The 12,594-nt window shown below is 40.0% G+C and overlaps 1 protein-coding gene across 1 annotated transcript in view; it reads left to right on the top strand.

Annotated features, from left to right (window-relative positions):
* Positions 1–12,594, top strand: part of sh3rf1 (SH3 domain containing ring finger 1) — a 52,514-nt gene that overhangs the window by 21,558 nt on the left and 18,362 nt on the right. Inside the window, exons 3-4 of the mRNA XM_085150337.1 lie at positions 6,924–7,199; positions 7,699–7,794. Coding sequence (XP_085006463.1) covers positions 6,924–7,199; positions 7,699–7,794 — 372 coding nt within the window. The remainder of the gene's footprint in view (positions 1–6,923; positions 7,200–7,698; positions 7,795–12,594) is intronic.

Below are 12,594 nucleotides of genomic sequence, written 5' to 3'. Positions count from 1 at the left end.
ACTGGTGCCACCAATAAGCATTTAATATTTGGAAGAAACCTTTAAAACACACAGTCCATGAAAACACTGAAAGGAAATGTGCAGTAAAATAAATCTTAGGACAAAAAGTTTATAACACTAACAGCTTCAGATTTTCTGCATCAGATTGCTCACTCGTGTGTTTGGCACATTTTGTTTAACATCTTGGCTCTTTAACATCTCTTGTTCCTGGCTTTCATAAGCTTGACATCACTGCCCTTTGTATGCCCCTCTTTTTCTGTTTCTGCATTTCATGCCAAGAAACTCTTAGCCTTTTAGACATTATGCGGAAGCGGTGATAAAAGCCCACTCTGCAATGGTCATTAAAAAGACCTTTAGGAATCAATTTAAACTAATGGAAACAAGATGGCCTGAGAATTTTTCACTCCCATCATGTGTCAGTGCTTGTGCTGCAGCGTTGGTGGCAAGATCTTCACTTAACAGCAACTTGGTAATGAACAACAAATGTCCTATGACCACCTGGTCAGCTTGGCAGATGGAGCCTGTGCTGCTCTTGTAGAGCGCTTGACATGTCTTGGCCTTGAAATATTTGTTGGGCAAACCAGACGGACAGACACCCCCTCACGCCCCTCCCCTCACACACACACAGTTTTGGCAGTAGTACCCCTCTGCTCATTCTTCACCTCCTGCTGAGAATCTGGAGGTGCCCATATGGGAGTGGAGTAATGTCTGGCACTTGCACATAGGGGGTAAAGGTTTCTGTCTGCTGTGGTTACACACAACCCTTGGACTGCTGACAGAGCAAAAGTTACCTGTATCCCTGATGTTGCAGCTGTACACACAGATTGTGTACAACACAAGCAGTTGTTACGCAGTGTAGAATTTTTCCTGCAAAAAGAAATTCCCGGAAACCCCAAAATGTAGTTACAAGAAGAAAACCAAAGAGGAAATCCTTCGTTCTACTTCAGTGATGTAATAAAATTATTTTTGTAATTAGGCCTTCACTTATTATGGTGGATTTGATTATATAATCAAATGTTAAAAAGTTAGAAGATTAATCGATTATGAGATCAGAACTAACAACAGTAGCTCCCTGGCTCCCAAGCTGCACACAATTCATTGATTTATAGTTGGGGAATTATTGACCGCTATGTGAAATATCACATACTGTGTGTGTCTAAGTCAGAACATCTGTGTATCGGTGAAGTTCCCACTCGTTTGAACTTCAGTCACGTCACTCTCGGTATGATTACAGAGTGATAAAGTGGTGAATGATGTAGACTTCTGTAATAAGCAAACCTAGGTGGAGGATATTAACTGCACAACTGGTTGTAAATAGTGTTGTAACAAGTTGTAGGGTTAGGGTTGTTTTGTACTTATTTTTAAAGTTTTTTTTAATTGTACAAACTATTTTTGTCTGTTTCTGTTTATACGTACATGCTCGATAAACGAGTGTAGCTTCTGTTGAAAAAAACAAAACAAAACTCTTTTACAAAATAATCAGTATTAACAAAAAATAAAAGTTTTTTTTGGTTAATATTAATCATTTATCAATAAGTTTTGTTACATTTTGCATTTACTAAAGCATGAGAGACATTATTGTTTATGAAATGTTCAAAAGTAACTGTTTTGTTTTTTTTGTTTATTTTTGTCAAGTACATGTTTCCCACATATAGACCTTACTTGGGTAGGCAAACCCCTTGCTCTTATTTTGAAGGTCTTGGCACTGCTAACAATCTAGCTTCCCATCTCTTGTTTTACTACCTGGCTGGCTAGGTCCTTGTTGAGGTGTTTCTCGTCATCTGTCTGTCTGCGGTTGGATGATCTTCAGCTCTAATGAACTGCAGCTGGCATCCATAGTCCCTCCTCTCTCTACTGTAAGCTGGTGGACCAATCTAACCAGAACCTGCAGCAGGTGGAGAACTGGTTCATTCATATGCCACTCATCAAGGCTAAAGAGTAGAACAAAGAGTGCCGTCACCGTCTACAGCTCAAGATGGTGGAGTCTGAGTCTTTCCATGGAAAGAGAAAAGTGAAGAGGCAGTTATTTGGTTCTCTATTATTTATTGTCACAAAGTGTATTCTTTATTAACTGCTTTACAAAAGCACAGATGTAAAACCTTTCTCAAGTGCTCACACGTGCTAATGCATGAGTGCCCCATGCCCCCCGTTACCTCCTCGAGTACAGTCCTAATTCTGTGGGAAATGCTGAACTCACTGCCTGTAGTGTATGTGGACAATTATTCTCGCAGCTGTGGGTAGTCACCCTCCAAACAGCGATTCTGAGCCAGGAAAAACCCTGCAGTACGTTTGATCATGTTCAGAGTTTATTTTTATTTTGGAGAGGTGGTTGATTGCATGAACCTTTTCGTCATAACAGTTTAACAGTGTGCTGGAACAATGTGCAACAGTCTCACAGAAAGGTCTGCTATATTTTCTTTAAACGTCTCTTGCAAACATGACATGTGTAAAGGCAAGCTGTTAGTACAATTATCCCCATATGACCTAGTCTTTCCTCCATGACATTGCATGGATTTTATGCCTGCCTACTCGCTGGTTGTTGACGTGTTGCTGTGCTGTAGAGTAAAACTCGAGTAATTCAGTTATAATCCAGTGTTGTGGAAGGGAACACTATAACAGCTAAATCCCTTTAGTGCACAGGTCTAATTGCATTATCTGCAATACAAGAGTTATTGCTCACACCAGCTGATGCTCTGCACATTTGGGCTTGGCTCTCTCGCTTTCTCTGATCTGTCTGTACCGCTTTCCAGTATATAAACACAGGTTAGTGTTCACAGCTTCTAGTGCAATTTTTTCCCCACTTGTTACTGCTTATACATCACACTATAACATTCATGTTTGAAAACTGGGGAGGAACCACAAGTCCTACTTTTGTGTCTGATTGTTCTTTTGGCAATTGCTTTTAACTATGACAATTTCTTATCCGTTTCCCTTTGTAAAGTATAGTTACAAAAATGTATGGTTTCATTTGGTAATTTCAAGTCATATTGAATTTAACATAATGTTATTTTGTAAATTATGATCCCACTAGACTCAAAAACGATAATAAAGTAAAGTAGGCTTTACTGTGGGATTGACATTGAAAGCTAGCCTGTGAGCTTGTAGCCTCAGTTCCAAGAGATGTCCTCTGTAATGCAGGCCTTTACATTTTCTTTTAAATTATTTATCATCTGCAGTGGTGCTTTGTTCACCAGAAATTATTATTTAAGTTTTTGTTTTGGGGTAGCAATAACAACTACTACAAGTATTAACAACCTAATGCGGTCTAATGGGGTTATGAAACAGCTGCCTGGTGTAACTTGTGCTTTCTCACTGCTTGTACTGTAATTATTTATACGGTGTCTGCAAACCTAAATATTTCTTTCACCACACCACTTATCCACTATTTTAGCTGAAATTTAGCAGCTGGGTGGTATTAAATTGTCTCTAAGTAACACTCTTAGTGCTTTTGGTGTTGAAAAATTAATGTCCCTCAAATGTCTTGTGGCCTGCAAACTATCTCTTTTGCTTTTTGGGGGCTGAAGTGGGATTTTGCTGCTGTTGGTAATCATGGATTATAAATGTTTAAAGAGGCTAAAAGTCATTAGCCATCTGCGTATTCTTAGAGTAGCGACCTTGTGTTACAGCAACACGACAGTGGCTGCTGTTGCTGTATAATCACTTCTATAAACTTTCACTGCAGATGTTGAACAATTGAAGGCTTGTAATGAAAAAAAGACGACTTGATTTGACCAAAATAAATCCTGTGTTGTAGATAGCTGTTCTCTTGGCTGTCTGGCAGTTGAGCTTGAAATCAGGACAGCGCTTTTTCCACAGCAACATTCATCCAGAGATGTACACTTCCCATCCTGCCCCCAGGGAGGGGTTAAAAGCAATAAAGATGAGAACGATTTGTGTGCACTTGTGTGTTTATGTAGTGTGTGTGTGTGAGAGACTTTTTTTTATAGCATTCATGTGGTTGAAGCTTTTTAGCTCGCTTCCATATGTTCCTGTTAGAAGCTTCTTGTGCTCTCCAGGGTGATGTTTGGTCAGGGTTAATGGTGCTTCTTTATGAAAGTCTCCTGCAGAAACAACAGCACTGTCTCCATGGATTCACACCGGATATTAGCCCCCACCCCCAGTTTAAGACAGTCTTATGCACACTCTTGCATCTAGCTTCCAACAGCTTGTTTCTGGCAGATGATGAACTAAGTGGGTGCATTATAAAATAAATGAACATTTTTCTATACTTGAAATCATTTAACACTACTGTAGTAGAATTAAAAAAAAAAAAATACAAATATGAAAGTAGAAATTGGAATAAGAGTGCCTCCTTTCACCAGGCATGAGGGGGAGATTGAAATCACAAATTGGTGGTAAAGGAAGTACCTCTGATGTGTGTCGCAGGTTTGTTTTCTGCTTTAAAATCATGCCAGGATTGCTTCAGAAGTACTGCGTTTCGTCTGCATCAGGTCCTTTATTTTGAAAGTTGACTGCGTTTGTCTTCCTCTCGGCCTTGTCTTCTTTAAATCTTAAGTTGTTTTTAAAACTCTCTTCAGAACTGAGAGCTACTTCTGTGTTTGCTCAAATCACGAATGTTATCCTGAGTGGGCACGATCAGCTCTAGTGGACAAATGAATGAAGTTTATTGTCATATTCAGTGAAACGCTGACAAAGCATCCATTGCTATGGTCCGTTGACCATATTATTAATTTATCTATGCATTTTTTTTTTAAAAATGGTCCAGATTGATGGAATTATTTGGAAAATCTGAAATTCACATGGCTTTCAATGAGCCTCTTTCCAGTAGGGTTTTTGTACTTTATTAGCATGTTGAATGACTTTTACTGTGTATAGAAGCGATTGCATAAGAGTGCTGATTTTGGACACTGCGCTATTGCTGAAGGGTTTTTATTGAGTCCTGGCCTCAGTGTACAAACAAGTGGTTACAATTGTCCCCGTTTGAGGGGGACAAGCATTTTATATTTACAATGTAATTATATCCACTTGTTTTTGTATGGCTTGAACCTGTTCTGTCATTTAAAACAAAAATGGCAGAGTTTGCACTTTCATTTGCATTTTCATCACGAAACTCCCTGCCAGGCCTGGGTGGGCTCAAAAGCCCTGTTTCCCCCTGAAAGGAGGCCCAGTTCCAGCGCAGTGTGCAGGGGGCTGCAGCACCGCTCCTCCCCTTTCTCTGTCTCCCACAGGCTAGACCAGCAGAGTCGGAGAGCGATTGGCTCTGTGCTTCAGGCTGGGTGATTCTCTGCAGCAGGGCAATGTCACCCTGGCTCACCATCATGGTTCACTCTGTACTTTTACTCTCCACTGAGGCTTTAAACAGTTCATTAGTTTTTAACAAGACCGCAGAGCTCCAAACTCTGCTTTTTTAACCCCTCACTCTCTTGTATCTACTTGAGTCTTCATTGCAGGCTCTACTCTGTGTATTTTACACTATCAGTTTTTTCCAGTCTGTTACATAGCATTTGTGATTCTGATCACTCCAAAGGGAGCAGCATGATAAATGGTGGGGGTTGTCTGGACTGAAGCCTTCCTCATGGACACCCATCCTGAATAGAGAACATTGATGCTTCTCTATCCTCTATGCTGCTTCTCCCCCTTACTTGCTGTCCCTCTTTACTTGGATTGTCATTGCCTGAATGAGCCTTTCAGGACTCTGGTCTAGCAGGCTGAGATTAAAAAAAAAAGTTCCTCCACAAGATAAAGCGAGCAGGGCCCTGAGCCTTCTGAAGACGCTCTCTCCTCACAACCAGCCGCGGCCACACTATAAGTGTGAAAAGCACTTGTTGCTTTTCCTAATCTCGATAAACGGGTGTCTACATGTGAATATATGTGTAGTCCACAAGTTCTGTTTGATCAGGCTGTGATTGCATGCAAATTAATGGTCCTTTAGGAGAGTAGGTTTGTCAAAATTCAAAATTCAATCTTCAACCTTATTTTGAACTTGTTACAGCCCTGAATACATTCATGTAGGGGCTGAATACATGCTTGTGAGCTACATGTCTGCCACTGCTACGGTCCTGGTGTGGATTCTGTCCAATTTCCATTTAAAATGTCAGACTTTTTTATTAATTTATTAATTTTTCTTTACCGTTCTTTGTTGTTCCAACTAAAGAAATGTTAAAACTACACAACAAGAAATGTTTTGGAGCATATATGGAATTTCACAATATTGTACAAATAACATCCATCCATCTCTCCATTTCCTGCTTAAGCAGCTGAAAAAGATAAGTAGTCCTAAAGATAAGTAGTAGTCCCACTGGCTCCAGCACCGGGCAGAAGAGACTAAACAACCCGTCTGATTTCAAGTCAGACTTTGGCAGGATTGGACAGGCATTTTATTTACATGATTTCTCTCAGTTTTCACACCAGGACAATTAAAAAAGCTGTTTTGAATTATAATAATCATTTAAAATGTTATGTTTTATAACTATTGTGGTTGCTGTCGTGCACATTTTCGGTAAGAAAACAAGATTTAAAGTGTTCTGTCTCATAAATGCAAGATGCTTCTAGCATCTACTTAAGAGTCAGTTAAAAATTCACACAAGCCATTATAAATTTAAACTGTGGATAGTCCTTCTGCCACATTATTCATCATATATACATGTCATTTAGCTTTTTTTTATCGTGTTTTTTATTATTTATTTTTTGCATTAATAAATAATGCCTTCTCTAGATATCTGCTGGCTGCTGTGGAAGTCCTGAGAAATTGGCCATTGTCATCAGTACACTAACTTGTGTTTGTTGGCTGTTTGTTTTCATGTTGGTATTGACTCATGAAAACCCTGTCACTCTGCGTCTTTGCATCATATAAGTGTGTTGTAGTTTCTTCTACACATGCTTCAGGCACAAAATGATTGAGCTTTATATGCAGCTGTCCACAACTACGTTTTTCAATCTTTTCTCTCCCCCTCGGTTTTCAGGGCGTACCCCAGCTCCCGTGTGCCAAGGCGCTCTACAACTACGATGGCAAGGAACAAGGAGACCTCAAGTTCAGCAAGGGTGACATTATCATCCTGCGTCGACAAGTGGATGAGAACTGGTACCACGGTGAGATGGGTGGAGTCCACGGCTTTTTCCCCACCAACTTTGTCCAAGTTATTAAGCCGCTGCCACAGCCGCCACCTCAGTGCAAAGCTCTCTATGACTTTGAGCTCAAAGATAAAGAGGCCGACAAGGACTGTCTGCCCTTCTCAAAGGTGAGGCGCAGCAGCACTGCAAACCCACACCTCTGCCACATGGTCAGTGTAGTAAAACAAAAATACCTCTCATTACAGTGACACTCTTTCTTCTAAGCTTTCATTTACTCAGGTCTTGTGTGTATGTTGGAATGTCATTGTTGTTGACGCCCAGAGAAATGGTTTAGATTTTCAGCCAGACTTCTTGATGAACAGCTGTAATTAGGAACGTCTTAACTACAATAATTAAGCAGTTATGTCTGTCCAGCTGTAGGGTCATGCTCTGCTGTTTATTCTTTCATCAGTTTGTGCCACATAAGCAAAAACCGAAATAAGCTTACCAAGTATTTTTCCAAACACAATGACCCCCGTGTTTTTACTCGTGGGCATATACCGTTTAATAAAACTTTGCACCCACCTCATTATTTCTGTTCAGTGTTTGTTCCTCAAGGATGAGCAACTCTCTTAGTTAGCAGTATGCTTAATGAGTGTTTTCCTGTCTGTCTGTCTGGAATTTCAGGACGATATCCTGACTGTGATCCGCAGAGTAGATGAAAACTGGGCCGAGGGAATGCTGGGAGATAAAATTGGAATTTTCCCCATCTCGTATGTTGAGGTAAGACGACTAACGGGACTCTACAGTGTCACCAATCGCTCCAGGAGCAGGTGTCTCACTAAGATCAGTTCCTTTGAACACCTTCCTTATATATCTCACAAAATATGTATGATACTCCTCATCCTTTTGAAATGCTTATGTTTCATTGAACCATTAAAAGCGTCTTTGAAGATTTAGACAGTCGCGGTCTCACTGACAGTCTCGTGTAAAAGCTTTAGGAATAATTTAGACTGAATTAAGCAAATCTTTGCCCTTGAAAGATCATTTCATTTTCACTTGAAGAAACCGTTCACGTGAAGATCAAATAGGTGCGACTCGCTCTGCAAATGTCTGCCTCCTCTTAAATATGCACTCATTGACCACTTTATTATGTGCAGCTGGGATTTCCACACACTGGGTTCTGTAGAGTTTGCAGAGAATGATCAGTTTCCCAAATATATAATACGAAATGGAAATCGTGGATCCATCCTGCTTTGTGTCAGATGTTCAGGCTGGTGGTTGTGTTAAGTGTTCAAGATGTTTCATTGGTACATTTTGGATTAGTTATACCTACTGAGCACTGTCCATTCCTTTATGGTGGCTGCTTCCAGGATTACACACCATGTGACAATATATATAAAGATTTAATGCAGTTTTGAAGACTGACAAAGTGTACCTAAGAAAGTGTCTGGTGAGTTTATAATGGAGTATAATTGTTTGGGGGTGGGGGGTTGTTATGAGCAACGAAAAACAAAGAAAAATTAGTCTCTTTCCGGAAATCATGCGTTGAGAAATATCCACAGACCTTGTGAACAGTTTCTTGTAGGAATCATACTCATTTTAATCACACTGCACCCATCCATCTACCCATTAAGTGAAACTGAGGCATGTGACAACAGGAGAGGATGCAAACGTTAATGGCGTCCTTGGCTGAGCTGGTATGTTAGCCCTCTTCAACCTTCTTTTGATAGCAGATGTAAACCATAGGAAGCAAAAAAACAAAAGTTTCCTGAATGAAACTGTTCACATTTTTGGGTAATTGGATGATGATGTATACAGCTGTTGACATTTTTTTTTTTTTTTTTTAAATTTGACCGGCTCAAATCACGTTTTGTGGTTTAATTAGAAAGCATGCACCTCTGTAATCAGTATATCTCCAAAACTGGGCAACTCACCAAAATAATCTATATAAATTATTATAGAAACATTATAGAAAAAATGTTTTTAAATGCATTTGGTGGAGACATGGTGTCCATCAATTAGATTGCAGAAGAATCTTGAGGTTAGTCTGTGCAAGTTTTTCAAAGCTGTAACAGTTGTTTTTTGTTTTTGTTTTGGCTTTTTTTTTTATTGCTGTTGTATGTTTTCTGTCCTTTTATACTCGTATTTTTCTACACTGAGTAGTTTTTTTTGCAGAAGCAGAATGCAGTGTTTCCAAGGCTATAAATCATTTTGTATCTTAACAACTGAAACTGCAGAATAGAACATTTTGTTGTCTTCTCCCCTCGATGCTAGGCAGTCGTTTTTCTGGTTTAATAAACAGTGGCAGAATCATAGCAAATGTACAGCAACCTAAAATGTTCTTTGTCTCTGCATAACCAGTGAATATCTAGGTCATAGTTTTTCTTTTCATCGCCTCTGGGGCTTTTGTTGCGTCTTCAGTTGTGCATATGAATTAATCTATAAAGTTGGCCTTATAATTTAATGAGATGAAGGGCTCTCACCTGGTGCTTTGCTCTTAATCCTGCATGTATATGTCTTAATGTGCTGACAGGTCAGTGATGAACCTGCACAGGATCTGAGTGTAATGCATAGCTTTTATGTCCTAAGTAGACAGAGCTGCTTGGGGCAACCTGTGACAGCAAGTAAGCACACCCCGTGATTAACTGAACCCTTTTTAGTGTTGCTTCTTTGATTTATACCTCACTGTCAGTCATATATTATGGTGCCTGAAAGGGTTACAAAGCCTGTGGTTTCATAGCTGGCTTTGAACCATCAACTCTTTCAGACTAAAGCCCCCTGCACAGAAGATGTAGCATGAACAGGCATGGTACACCACCAACCCGTTCATTTGTCTAACCGTTTTTCCCCACTCGGTGACACACCCGCTGGGGGTCAAACTCTGGTAATTGGTGATTCTGTTCTCAGACATGTGAAGCTAGAGACACCGGCAACCATAGTCAATTGTCTTCCAGGGGCCAGAGCAGGCGACATTGAAGGAAATTTAAAACTGCTGGCTAAGGGTAAACGTAAATTTAGTAAAATCATAATTCACGTCGGCAGTAATGACACCCGGTTACGCCAATCGGAGGACACTAAAATCAATATTGAATCGGTGTGCAACTTTGCCAAAACAATGTCGGACTCTGTGTAGTTTTCTCTGGTCCCCTCCCCAATCAGACCAGGAGTGACATGTTTAGCTGCATGTTCTCCTTAAATTGCTGGCTGTCTGAGTGGTGTCCCAGAAACAATGTGGGCTTCATAGATAATTGGCAAACCTTCTGGAGGAAACCTGGTCTTGTTAGGAGAGATGGCATCCATCCCACTTTGGATGGAGCAGCTCTCATTTCTAGAAATATCGACAAATTTATTAAACCCCTCAAAATATGACTATCCAGAGTTGGGACCAGGAAGCAGAGTTGCAGTCTTACACGCCTCTCTGCAGCTTCTCTCCTCCTGCTACCCCCCCAAAAACCCATCTCCATAGAGACTGTGTCTGCTTCCAAAAAGACAAAAAACAAACTAAAAACCAGCAACAAACAACTTAAACATTTACAAAGAAAGAATAATACAGTATCCACATCTGAACCAAAGAGTACAACAGTGAAATGTGGATTATTAAATATTAGGTCTCTCTCCTCCAAGTCTCTGTTAGTACATGACTTAATAATTGATCAACAAATTGATTTACTCTGCCTTACAGAAACCTGGTTGCAGCAGGATGATTATGTTAGTTTAAATGAATCAACACCCCCGAGTCATTCTAACTACCAGAAATCTCGAAGCACAGGTCGAGGGGGCGGTGTGGCAGCAATTTTTCACACCAGTCTATTAATTAATGAAAGACCCAGACAGACTTTTAATTCATTTGAAAGCCTGATGCTTAGCCTCGTCCACCCCAGCTGTGAAACTCAGAAACCAGTCTTACTTGTTATCATCTATCGTCCACCTGGGCCTTACACAGAGTTTCTGTCTGATTTCTCAGACTTTATATCTGATTTAGTTCTGAGCTCAGATAAAATAATTATTGTGGGTGATTTTAACATCCATGTTGATGCTAAAAATGACAGCCTCAACATGGCATTTAATCTGTTGTTAGACTCAATTGGTTTCTCTCAAAATGTAAAAGAACCCACCCACCACTTTAATCTCACTCTAGATCTTGTTTTAACATATGGCATAGAAACTGAACATTTAACAGTGTTTCCTGAAAACCCTCTCCTGTCTGATCATTTCTTGATAACATTTACATTTACAATAATTGATTACGCAGCAGTGGAGAGTGGACTTTATCAAAGTAGATGTCTTTCTGAAAGCGCTGTAACTAAGTTTAAGAATATAATCCAGCCACTGTTATCATCGTCAATGCCCTGTACCAACACAGAGCAGAGCAGCTCAATGAACGCTACCCCAACAGAGGTCGATTATCTTGTTAATAATTTCACCTCCTCACTACGTACGACTCTGGATACTGTAGCTCCAGTGAAAACTAAGGTCTCTAATCAGAAGTACCTGACCCCGTGGTATAATTCTCAAACACGTACCCTAAAGCAGATGGCTCGTAATCTGGAGAGGAAATGGCGTGTCACAAATTTAGAGGATCATCATTTAGCCTGGAGAAATAGTTTGTTGCTTTATAAGAAAGCCCTCCGCAAAGCCAGAACAGCTTACTACTCATCACTGATTGAAGAAAATAAGAACAACTCCAGGTTTCTCTTCAGCACTGTAGCCAGGCTGACAAAAAGTCAGAGCTCTTTTGAGCCAACCATCCCTTTAACGTTAACTAGTGATGACTTCATGAACTTCTTCACAAATAAAATTTTTATCATTAGAGAAAAAATTACTAATAATCATCCCACAGATGTAATATTATCTACAGCTACTCTTAGTACCATTGATGTTTAGTTAGACTCCTTTTCTCCAATCGATCTTTCTGAGTTAACTTCAATAATTACTTCCTCCAAACCATCAACGTGTCTTTTAGACCCCATTCCTACAAAACTGCTCAAAGAAGTCCCGCCATTGATTAATTCTTCGATCTTATATATGATCAACCTATCTCTAATTATCGGCTATGTACCACAGGCCTTCAAGGTGGCTGCAGTTAAACCTTTACTCAAAAAGCCATCTCTAGACCCAGCAGTCTTAGCTAATTATAGGCCAATCTCCAACCTTCCTTTCATATCAAAAATCCTTGAAAGAGTAGTTGTCAAACAGCTAACAGATCATCTGCTGAGGAATGGTTTATTTGAAGAGTTTCAGTCAGGTTTCAGAGTTCATCACAGCACAGAAACAGCTTTAGTGAAGGTTACAAATGATCTTCTTATGGCCTCTGACAGTGGACTCATCTCTGTGCTTGTCCTTCTTGACCTTAGTGCAGCATTCGATACTGTTGACCATAATATCCTATTAGAGCGATTAGAACATGCTGTAGGTATTACAGGTATTGCACTGCAGTGGTTTGTATCATATCTATCTAATAGACTCCAATTTGTGCATGTAAATGGAGAGTCCTCTTCACACACTGAGGTTAATTATGGAGTTCCACAGGGTTCAGTGCTAGGACCAATTCTGTTTACATTATACATGCTCCCCCTAGGC

Source organism: Neolamprologus multifasciatus, chromosome 23 (assembly GCF_963576455.1).
Source record: "Neolamprologus multifasciatus chromosome 23, fNeoMul1.2, whole genome shotgun sequence".
Classification (NCBI taxonomy): Eukaryota; Metazoa; Chordata; class Actinopteri; order Cichliformes; family Cichlidae; genus Neolamprologus; species Neolamprologus multifasciatus.
This window is presented reverse-complemented; position numbering and strand designations above follow the sequence as displayed.